The sequence below is a fragment of the Rhinoraja longicauda genome, chromosome 7 (assembly GCF_053455715.1).
Source record: "Rhinoraja longicauda isolate Sanriku21f chromosome 7, sRhiLon1.1, whole genome shotgun sequence".
NCBI classification, from domain to species: Eukaryota; Metazoa; Chordata; class Chondrichthyes; order Rajiformes; family Arhynchobatidae; genus Rhinoraja; species Rhinoraja longicauda.
In genome coordinates, this window is record NC_135959.1 from 54,222,141 (window position 1) to 54,234,487 (window position 12,347).

The window sequence follows — 12,347 nt, forward strand, 5'->3', positions numbered from 1 at the left end:
GTATTGTGTGCAATTTTGGTCTCCAAATTTGAGGAAGGACATTATTGTTATTGAGGGAGTGCAGAGTAGGTTCACTGGGATGGCGGGACTGACATATGATGAAAAAATGGGTGGACTGGGCTTATATTCACTGGAATTTAGAAGGATGAGAGGGGATCTTATTGAAACATATTAAATTCTTAAAGGATTGGACAGGCTGGATGGAGGAAAAATGTTCCCGATGTTGAGGGAGTCCACAACCAGGGGTCACAGTTTAAGAATAAAGGGTTGGCCATTTAGGACTGAGCTGAGGAAAAACCTCTTCACCCAGAGAGTTGTGAATCTGTGGAATTCACTGCCACAGAAGGCAGTGGAGGCCAATTCACTGGATGCTTTCAAGAGAGAGTTTGATTTAGCTCTTAGGGCTGAAGGAATCAAGGGATATGGGGGGGAAAAGCAGGAATGGGGTACTGATTTTAGATGATCAGGTGGCTTGAAGGGCCGAATGACCTACTTCTGCACCTATTGTTCTAAGTTCGTTGGCGCAGACGCGGTTTTCCAAAGGGCCTATTTCCACGCTGTATCTCAAGTCTAAAGTTAACAGAGCAGTGCAGGGATATAATGTTAGGGTTAATTCAGATCAGCCATGATCTTATTAGACGGCTGAGCGAGCAATGCACTGAGAATTGAAAGGCGAAAGAAGAGTGGAAGATAAATTCTTTACTCAACACACTAATTTGTTTAAAGTTTAATTTTTAAGTTTTTAGGTATAGCATTTATTATATCTTAATTTATTTTAAATTAAATTTTTCATTTAAAATATATTTTAAAGATAATCTTTCAATGTTTTAAAAAACAATTAAAATACTGACAAAACCAATGTGGAACTTTACAAGCAGTCAAAATTATCAAGGGATTTTTTGGGTCAGGGCTTCAGGTCACACCTCTGAAGTCTAGAATGTTTCAGACTGAAGATATTCACCCTTTATACTCCGCTAGGCTTGTTCAGGTGAAGGAAGATTTGGTGGCCACAATCAGGCAGGGCACATGCGGGTAATGTAAATAGTTTCAGGGTGAATTATGAAGCTTTCTGGGATGTCTTTTAAAACCAACTATAAATAAATGTCACAAAATGCTGGAGTAACTCAGCCGGTCAGGCAGCATCTCAGGAGAGAAAGAATGGTTGACGTTTCGGGTCGAGACCCTTCAGACCCGTCTGAAGAAGGGTCGAGACCCGAAACGTCACCCATTCCTTCTCTCCTGAGATGCTGCCTGACCTGCTGAGTTACTCCAGCATTTTGTGAATAAATACCTTCGATATGTACTAGCATCTGTAGTTATTTTCTTATAAATAAATGTCACCATTCTTTCTATCTTTTGTATGCTTTCGTTGTTCCTCTATCTTAAGATGTGCTGTTATTTGGACAGTTCCAGGTGGTTCGTATTCATGCAAAGCAATCCTTCAAACTTGTTTTACAACGTGTGACTCAGTGACATCCCAGATTACGTTTTGTTTTGGCATGCTAATTATTTAAATAAATAAATGTTTATTGGATTAGATGATTCGGGTAGAACCGTTGCGATATTAAGAAGCACAACCTACATGAAAAAGAATATACAACCTCTCAATTTTCTTTTGGTGTTGTTTGTAATAATTTTTCAGTGGCTTGCCCTGTGTTTTTTACTTGAATAATTGTAGCTTTGCCAGTCAACAGGGTAAATGCAACATAAATAACGCCTTGAATGGAAGGTTGGAAGCACATCCTGATGTTCCATACGAGACAATGATTTCTTATTTGCACATTGAGTTGAATGGATATACAGAATTAGGAAAATATAACATTTTCAATTGCAGCATTGTTAATATGCTAACACATCCGCCCACTGTGCTGAAGTGATGGATGCTGCAAGGGCAATCTTAATGAGCTTTACAGAGCACTGGAATTGACTAAACGGTATTGTCTTGCTGATTACAACATCCATGATGCAGTATGGGAGCAGGGAGCAACAAATTGTAAAGCCCTTTCTCCAGATCACCAGGTCTCACCATAACATTACAGAAATACTTCACTATTGTTGCTGTACATTCAAAAAAGGAGAGCAGTCTCAATAATGGCAATAACAAAAATGGGAACTGTTGCATCTCCCAACAGATAAATCAAGAGAGTAAATATCACTATAATTTGCATTTTGAGAAATAGGAACAAGTATTTTTAAAACTGAATTATAATTTTGAAGTTCCAGATCAAAACTACTTCCTGTTTAATGCATTCACCAAACCCTTGGAGTATTCTTGTCACACAAGTTCTACAGATGTTTTGCTCCCTACTGAGGCTCTTAAATAATTATTTGTTTCTCCTGTGTATTTTGTAAGTACTATTCAGAAGTAAAAAAACGATTTATCGTTAATCAGTCCTTCAAGATTTGAGCAGATTATGTCACAAGAATATGTTATTTGCTGGAATGTATTCCTGGCATGGTGCGGGGGGGGGGGGGGGGGGTGTTGAAGTTATAACCAAAACAATAGCATTTTCACCTTGGATGTTGATATTTTATGCACATTTTGAGGATTTTCTGTTTTCAGTAGAGACTTTAATTTTTACAAAACAAATTTCTATACTCATGGAATGCTGTTTTACTGAAGCATCTAACGATGCTTGTGTAATTTATGTTGGATTTATCTTTTGGATTTAGTGAACATTGTTTCCATATGAATTAACAATCACAACGTTGATGGCACATTTGAAGTCATGCAGTTCTGCTAATGTTGCTTCTGTTACTAATGTTTTGATGTGAATAATTGTATTTGGCCTTGCATTCTATTTTCACATATATAAAGTTAAGACATTATGCTCTAAAACCACCAATATGAAATTAAATCTCAGAGAACTACTATGAGCCGTGGAGGATGGAGGAAACGTGCCGGCGAAGAAGATGGCTGGAGGGATTGGGTATGTTCAATTTGCCTCTGATAATCTGCTAAATTCGTAAATTTTGTTCTCTATTTGTGTATTGGCATTGACACACTTTCTAATTTAATAAGATTTGTAGTTCCATGTGGCAGCTTGGTTCAGCAGGCCATATTTATGCCTTTGAAACAGAATGTTGTGGGTCATGATTCATTCTAAAATTTGAGTGCACAGCACTTCACAGTTAAGTTCAACATAGAAGGAAAGAGTCAGTGATAAAGGTCCCATCTTCTGGATGAGATTCTAAGTCAATCCCCCATTCCCCACTGCTAAAGATGTAAATAGATATTTGAAACCCATTCATATTGCTCAAAGAATGGAAGGATTTCCAGATGCCATAGGATATATTCTTTCCTCAGCTGATGGCAAAAGCAGTTGGTTTATTTATTTGCACTTTACTGGATCTAGTAAAGTGTCTGCTTCGTTATTCATTGTGTAAATAACTTTAATATGTGCTTAAGAGCTATAAGGACTGTTTGCCCACTAATCCTACACTCTCTGAAATGATTAAATATTGACCATTAATGGTCACTGTGACCATGCCTTAATTTTACAAGGAAGAGTTGATAATTCAATATGAAGAGTAATTTTCAGAATACCAAGGAAATTTGTATTACCATATTATGTTTTTGGGGGGTTTATATGACCTTTGGCTTATGTTCTTGCTTCTGGTTCATCCATGCAATCTTGCTTTAAGTCTCCTTCACGTATACATAAAGCATCAAATTTTAAGGAGTTCTGCTAAATAAAACATTATACATAACCTATAATTGACCAATTACACAAGGCAAGCCATTTCTAATTCAGGCTGCTGCCTTATAATTCCTTCAATTGTATCATTTATTTCTCCTAACTCATGGACCATCACTAGATGCCAATACCACAACACATTGAAATATATTCTAACTGAACAATACAACAGTTAATGACAAGTTTGTCAGAAAGGAAGGACTGGCAGGGACAGGTTAATAATCAGGGTGAGTCTGATGGGTTGAATCATGTGTATTTCAATGCTAGAAGTATTTTGGGAAAAGCAGATGAATTTAATGCCTGGATCAGTGCATGGAACTGTGATGTTGTGACCATTACAGAGACTTGGTTGGGATAGGCCATTATCTTACAAACTTAACTGAGATTTTTGAGGAGATGATGAAGGCGATTGATTAGAGTAGTGGATGTTGGCTGCGTGAATTTCAGTAAGGCATTTGGCAAAACCCCTTGTGATTGGCAGATCCAGAAGACTAAGATTCATGGGATCGACAGTGCCTTGATAGTTTGAATTCAGAACTGGCTTACCTGTAGAAGGCAGAGGATAGTGGCGGCTAGATGTCTATGACTAAAGGCATTCTGCAGGGATCAGTGCTGGGACATGTGATGTGTGTGTATATTTATATATAAATGAGCTGGCGAAAATGTAGATGGGCTGGTTGATAACTTTACAGATGATAAAAAGATTGATAGAGTTGCAGAGAGTGAAAAAGGCTGTCAAGAGATACAGGAAGATGTGGATCAGCTACAGATAAAGGCACAGGAGTGGCAAATTAATTTTGATCCGGGAAAGTGTGAGATGTTACACATTGGGAGGACAAACGTAAGGGGCAATTATACAGTTAATGGCAGGATCCCTAACCACACTGATATACAGAGGAATCTTCAGGTCCAAGTTCATAGCTCCCTGAAAGTAGCAACACAAGTGGATGGAATGGTACAGAACCCATATTGTTCGCTTGCCTTCATCGATCAGAGTATTGAACATAGGAGTCATGTTACAGCTTTGTAAAACCTCTGGTTAAGACACGTTTGCAATATTGTATGCAGTTCCGGTTGTCACATATCAGTAAGGATATGAAGGCTTTGGAGAGGGTGCAGAAAAGGTTTACCAGGTTGCTGCCTGAATTAGAGGTATAAGTTGAACAAATTTGCATTGTTTTCCCTGGAGCATTGGAAGCTGAGGGGAGACCTGAAAGAAGTTTATAAAGTTATGAGAGGCTTAGCCTGGATAGATAATCAGAATCGTCTTCCCCAGAGTGGAAAAGCATTGCTTTAAGGCATAGCTTTAAAGTTAGAGGTGAAAAGTTTAAAGGAGATATGCAGGGCGTTTTTTTACAGAGTGGTTGGTGTCTGGAACAGGCTATCATGGGTGTCAACTAATGATGGAACTGATACAAAAGTGTCTTTGGAAGTATTATATCACCAAAATATATGTATAAATTTAGTATTAAGCAGTTTTACAAATAACCAATGGAAATGTAGCAAAAATAGGAGAATGAAAGAATGGGCGGCATGGCGCAGCGGTAGCTTTCAGATGGGCACATGTATGGATAGGGAACGGAGAGATATGGATCATGCAGGCAGATGGGATTAGTTTAATTTGGCATCATGTTTTGCACAGACATTGTGGACCAAAGTACATTCTTGTGCTGTACTGTTGTATGACCTTGAACTCCATCGGCACATTCTCTCTTACTACTGCAAATGAACCTTTTGTGTTGATAAATGGCAAATAATCCAATGATTAGTTAACGGGCATATGAAAGAATAAATTGCACAGCCACAGGGAAATGAGAGGGGAGATGGAGCTTATGTCTGCATAACCCCAATGTGCCAAATGGCCTTTGTGTCAAAATAAATGAACATACTGAAGAAACACATAACTTTTGGGATTTAATCATTCACCAGAGAAGGTTTTGCTCTGCATGGATATCAGCTCCTCCTCCTGTTTACACACAGCAATTGATCTGGAATTAGTTTGGTTCCTTTGCATTGATTTTTCTATCACCTCGGATGATAATTGACATTAAACTGCACTTTTATTTTAGTCCTCTGTTTTTGCAATAAATTTCAGCAAGGGCCAAGACTTTCTAAAATTACGCAAGCAGAAAACTAAGCGAAGTGTGGAAGTATTAGATTAGTCATACAGTGTGGAATCCGGCCCTTCGGCCCACCGAGTCCGCACCAACCAACAATCACTCGTACACTAGTTCTATCCTACACACTGGGGACAATTTACAGAGGCCAATTAACCTACAAACCTGCATGTCTTTGGAAGTATTATATCACCAAAATATATGTATAAATTTAGTTATAAGTAGTTTTATAAATAACCAATAGAAATTTAGCAAAAATAGGAGAATGAAGGAATAGGCGGCATGATGCAGCGGTAGAGATGCTGCCTTACGGCATCACAGACCCGGGTTTGATCCTGACTAAGCGTGCAGTCTCTACGGAATTAGTACGTTTTCCTCGTGACTGCGTGGGTTTTCTCCGGGTGCTCTGGTGTTTCCTCTTGCATTCCAAAGACATACAGGTTTGTAAGTTAATTAGCTTTGGTAAAAATTGTAAATTGCCCCCAGTGTGTAGGGAGTGCTAGTGTACGAGGTGATTGCTGGTCAGTGGGCCAAAGGGCCTGTTTCCGCACTATATCTCAAAACTAAAAGGACTCTCAGGACGATGCAAGTTAAAATATTTTGTTTTTAATTCACGACTAAGTATTGTGTCCGTATAAATCAGTGCAACTGAAGTTTCACAAAATCTCTTGAATTTCCCCAAGGGTGGTTTTATGGCAGCAAAGATCGACAAGCTGGAAAGGCAGTTCAAATCAGATTCTTCACTTCAACAAGAAAATGAAGGGACAACATCTTGCATTTTCAAAGGTGTTACAATTTATGTCAATGGTTACACAGGTATGTTTGTTTTTAAAAATTAGACTGGAGTCACTATTATCTTTCAGAAAATTAGACCCAATGCGAACATATGTCATGTCAGCTGGGTTGAGAGTGAATTGGTATTTTTAGGTAAAATTAGTTTGAATGCAATGTAACTAAATAACTGTCAAAAATAGAAGTAGAAGAAATTACATTATAAGAAATTCTATGGATGCCAGGACACAGAATACTGTCTAGGCCCTGTTTTTTTTCACCGTCTTTAAATGAAATGTTCTGCTTTAGAACCAACAGCTGATGAGCTTCGAAGGCTTATGATGCTGCATGGTGGCCAGTATCACATGTACTACTCAAGGTCTAAAACTACACACATTATTGCAACCAACCTGCCAAATGCAAAAATAAAAGAACTGAAGGATGAAAAAGTTGTTCGGCCTAGTTGGATCACAGACAGGTCAGTAAAAGTACAATAGTTATTATTAGTATGTGTTGGGTGAGAAGAAAATTACACTGAATGCACTAAACACCGAATGTTTATGAATCTTTCCATGATGCTGTTTATGAATTGGCTGCAATATAACCTCAATCTTAAGTATATGTAAGCTCCCAACTGGATAATGGAATTGATTTAAATGAAAAGGTAAGATTTAATGCAACATTTGTAACAAAAGCATGTAATTCTAAACCTGTGGTCAAATCTATTTCCAAATTTTTAGGATTTTATTAGTATTATAAATTAGTTATTATTGTTGCTATGTATTTACTTTTGCTGTGCCTTGTCCTTAATTTGTGTTATCTGTGTGCGCTGGAATTTATGGTAAGACCTTTAGGTGAAATTTATATCTTAGTGGAACAGCTCCCAAATTGCATTGTGGTATTTTGCACATTCTTATGGAAATGCAACAACAATTTGTGGCAGCAATCTAATGAAATTGACATTTTTGTGAATGAGAAACTACTTGTTATTTTTGTTTATACGAAATTGTTAGTTTTATTGAAATTGTATTTGATGCAATATAAGCTTAAACACATTTCAAGACTTTTAGACATCGGTGCAATCTCAGAATAGTTGCTCTAGTTTTGATGTTGTAGGAGTGAATATATTAGTTAACTTTCCAGTGCAGTAGGAAGAATAGTACACAGTGTTTGTTCCTATACATGATCCCTATCCCTCAATTTCCGGCAGTTCCATGTGTCAATATAAAAGCCTCTTAAATGCCACCATCGTATCTGCCTCCACCACCATCCCTCGCAAGCGTTCCAGGCCCCTGCTACTCAGTGCAAAATAAAACTTGCCCCACTTTTCCCCTCTCACCTTATAACTATGTCCTCTAGTGTTGGTCATTTCCACCCTGGGGAAAAAGGTTCTGACTGTCTACCCTATCTATTTCCCTCCCTTATAATTTTATATACTTCTATCGTCTCCCTTGAAACTCTGTTCCAGAAAAAATAATCCAAGTCTGTCCAACCTCTCCCTGTAGCTGAAATTCTTTAATCCAGGCAGCATTTTAGTAAACCTCCTCTGCACCCTCTCCAAAGTCTTCACATCTTTCCAATAATGGGGTGACTGAACTGCACGCAAGACTCCAAATGTGGCCAAACCACAGTCCTATAGTGCTGCATTCTGACTTCCTAACTCTCATATTCAAAGCCCCTAGCAATGAAGGTAAGCATATCATTCACCACCTTTACCACCCTGTGCACTTGTGCTGCCACCTTCAGTGAGCTATGAACTTGGACTTCAAGATCTCTGCACTTCAGTGCTGTTAAGGATTTTGTCTTTAACTGTATGCTGTCCCCTTACATTCATCCTCCCAAAGTGCAACACCTCACACTTGCTTGGGTTAAATGCCATTTGCTATTTTTCTTCCCATCTCTGCAGGTGATCTATATCTCACCATAGCTTCTGACACCATACTTCACTGTCTACAATTCCTCCAATTTAATAACATCAGCAAAACTACTCACCAACCCATCATACGTCTAAGTCATTTATTTATATATACAGCAGAGGTCCCAGCACAGACCCCTGTGGACCTCCACTGGTCACAGAGCTTTGGCCAAAATACCTACCTTCCACCCTAACCCTCTGTCTTCTATGAATAAGCCAGTTCTGAATCTATACAACCAAGTCATTGTGAATCCCATACATTTTAATTTTCTGGAATCAACCAACCTTGAGGGTCCTAATCAAAAGCCATTCAAAAATCTATTTACAGTAAACCCTCGCAATTACGGACCTCTATATAATGGATTTTGGTCGTAGTGGATTGAGGCATCCGTTCGTGGTGGTGGTTGGTGGGTGGCTTGCAGCACAGCGGAAAGGCAGCGGCGGAGAGAGAGCTATCAGTAAAACAGCATTGTCGTTGAACATTGCATTGTCATAGAGTCTCCGGCCCAACGCCCATACCGGCTAACTTGTCCCATCTATACTAGTCCCACCTACCTGCATTTGGCCCATATCCCTCAAAACCTGTCCTATCCATGTACCTGTCTAAATGATTCTTAAACGTTGCGATAGTACCTGCCTCAACTACTTCCTCTGGCAGCTCGTTCCATAAACTGAGCACCCTTTACATGAAAAAGTTACCAATCAGATTTCTATTAAATCTATTCTGCGCCTATCCAAACTATTCCTAACTACCTCACTAGCACTTTTCATCTCCAACTGCCGGCGTGACATTAACCGCCTCAAATTCTCCACTCCCCTGACTCACTCTAATCTCTCCCCTCCTGAACGTACAGCCCTCCACTCACTCTGCAACAACCCCGACTTAGTCATCAAACCCGCTGACAAGGGAGGTGCTGTGTGAGGACCTGTACCGGACTGAGGCCAGACGACAACTCTCAGCCACCTCCTCCTAGTTATCCTTGGACCATGACCCCTCCGACGAGCACCAGACCGTAATCACCAACACTATCACTGATCTCACCAATTCCGGTGCTCTGCCCTCTAATGCATCCAACCTTACCGTTCCCCAGCCCCGCATGGCCCGATTTTACCTTCTCCCTAAAATCCATAAACAGAACTGTCCTGGCAGACCCATTGTTTCTGCCTGTTGATGTCCCACCGAACGTATTTCCACCTACCTCGACTCCATCCTATCCCCCCTGGTCAAATCCCTCCCCACCTATGTCCAAGACACCTCAAATGCTCTCCGTTTCCTTAATAACATCCGGCCCCCACTCCCTCATCTTCACCATGAATGTCCAGTCACTCTACACCTCCATTCCCCACAAGGATGGTCTTGAAGCCCTCCGTTTCTTCCTCGACCGTAGAACCAGCCAATCTCCATCTACTAACACTCTCCTCCGCCTAGCAGAGCTGGTTCTTACCCTTAACAACTTCTCCTTTGACTCCTCCCACTTCCTCCAAACCAGAGGCATAGTTATGAGCACTTGCATGGGCCCTAGCTATGCCTGCCTCTTTGTCGGGTACGTCGAACAATCCCTGTTCCAGACGTACATCGGCCCCATCCTCGAACTCTACCTCCGCTACATTGACGACTGTATTGGTGCTACCTCTTGTACCCATGCAGAACTCACTGACTTCATACATTTCACCACCAATTTCCATCCTGCTCTTAAATATACTTGGACCATCTCTGACATCTCCTTACTGTTTCTGGATCTCACCATCTCCATCACAGGAGACAGACTAGTGACTGACATCTACTACAAGCCCACTGACTCCCCCAGCTATCTGGACTACACTTCTTCCCACCCTGTCTCCTGCAAAAAGTCTATCCCCCTACTCCCAATTCCTCCTTCTACGCCGCATCTGCGCCCAGGATGAGGTGTTTCACACTAGGGCATCGGCACTAGGGCATTCTTTAGGAAACGGGGCTTCCCCTCTTCCTTTATAGATGAGGCTCTCACTAGGGCCTCCTCTATATCTCGCAGCTCCGCTCTTGCTCCCCCTCCCCCCATTCGCAACAAGGACAGAGTCCCCCTTGTCCTCACCTTCCACCCCATCAGCCAGCGTATCCAACAAATCATCCTCCAACTTTTCCGTCACCTCCAATGGGATCCCATTACTGGCCACATCTTCCCATCTCCTCCCCTTTCTGCGTTCCGCAGAGACAGTTCCCAACGTAAATCCCTGGTCCACTCGTCCCTTCCTACCCAAACCACCCCCTCCCCAGGCACTTTCCCCTGCAACCGCAGGAGATGCAACACCTGTCCCTTTACCTCCCTCCTCGACTCCATCCAAGGACCCAAACAATCTTTCCAGATGAGACAGAGGTTCACCTGCACCTCCTCCAACCTCATCTATTGTATCCGCTGTTCCAGATGTCAACTTCTCTACATCGGCGAGACCAAACGCAGGCTTGGCGATCGTTTCGCTCAACATCTTCGCTCAGTCCGCCTTAACCAACCTGATCTCCGGGTGGCTGAGCACTTCAACTCCCACTCCCAGTCTGACCTTTCTGTCATGGGCCTCCTCCAGTGTCAGAGTGAGGCCCACCGGAAATTGGAGGAACAGCACTTCATATTTCGCTTGGGCAACTTACAGCCCAGCGATCTGAATATTGACTTCTCCAACTTTGAATAGTTCCTCTTTCCCTCTCTTCCCCTCCCCCTTCCCAGTTCTCACAGTCTTCCTGTCTCCACCTATATCCTTTCTTTGTCCCGCCCCCCCCTGACATCAGTCTGAAGAAGGGTCTCGACCCGAAATGTCACCCATTCCTTCTCTCCTGAGATGCTGCCTGACCTGCTGAGTTACTCCAGCATTTTGTGATACAAACTATTCCTCATGATTTTGATCTATAAGATCACTCCTCATTCTCTTGCGCTCCAAGGATTAGAACGCCAACCTACTCAACCTCTTCTTATAGTTCAGGCCCTCGAATCATGGCAACATCCTCGTAAATCTTCTCAGCACCATTCCAGCTTGACAATATCATTCAGCACGGGATTGCAGCAGCTGCCACAAAGTGTGGTCTCGGGGTGTTTGATGCAGACGCTGCGCATGCCACTGCATGCTTCGGTGTCCTGGTAACGCCTATAAATTCCCACTGGTTTAACCCCTCCCCCATCGCATTTCTTCCCACCCAGCCTTTGGTTAAACATTAATATATACCCCTAACTCTCGGTTATAGTGCAAAATCGGCAGCAACAGACATCATCCCCTCGGACTTTGGAAGGGTTTACTTATACAACATCCACTCCCCTACCTTTAATCTCATTAATCACCTCAGAAAACTCAATCAAGTAGTAAGACATGACCTGCCGCGTACAAGGCCGTTCTGGCTGTTAGCCCGCAGTTCTTACAGCAAATTCTGTTAATCAATATGTGATTTGCTTTTTAATAAGCCATGTACAGTGCCCTCCATAATGTTTGGGCCAAAGACCCACCATTTATTTATTTGCCTCTGTACTCCACAATTTGAGATTTGTAATAGAAAAAATCACTTGTGGTTAAAGTGCACATTGTCAGATTTTATTAAAGGATATTTTTATACATTTTGGTTTCACCATGTAGAAATTACAGCAGTGTTTATACATAGTCCCCCCATTTCAGGGCACCATAATGTTTGGGACACAGCAATGTCATGTAAATGAAAGTAGTCATGTTTAGTATTTTGATGCATATCCTTTGCATGCAATGACTGCTTGAAGTCTGCAATTCATGGACATCACCAGTTGCTGGGTGCCTTCACTGGTGATGCTCTGCCTGGCCTGTATAGCAGCCATCTTTAGTTTCTGCTTGTTTTGGGGGCTAGTCCTCTTCAGT

General features: G+C 41.4%; 1 protein-coding gene across 2 annotated transcripts in view; it reads left to right on the plus strand.

Moving 5' to 3' along the window:
• Positions 1 to 12,347, plus strand: part of rev1 (REV1 DNA directed polymerase) — an 87,611-nt gene that overhangs the window by 12,606 nt on the left and 62,658 nt on the right. For both annotated transcript variants that reach the window (XR_013547484.1, XM_078402609.1), the window contains exons 2-4: positions 2,865 to 2,930; positions 6,499 to 6,631; positions 6,896 to 7,064. Coding sequence is in view for 1 of the 2 variants with exons in the window: in XM_078402609.1 (XP_078258735.1) it covers positions 2,874 to 2,930; positions 6,499 to 6,631; positions 6,896 to 7,064 (359 nt within the window). In the remaining variant the exon portion in view is untranslated. The remainder of the gene's footprint in view (positions 1 to 2,864; positions 2,931 to 6,498; positions 6,632 to 6,895; positions 7,065 to 12,347) is intronic.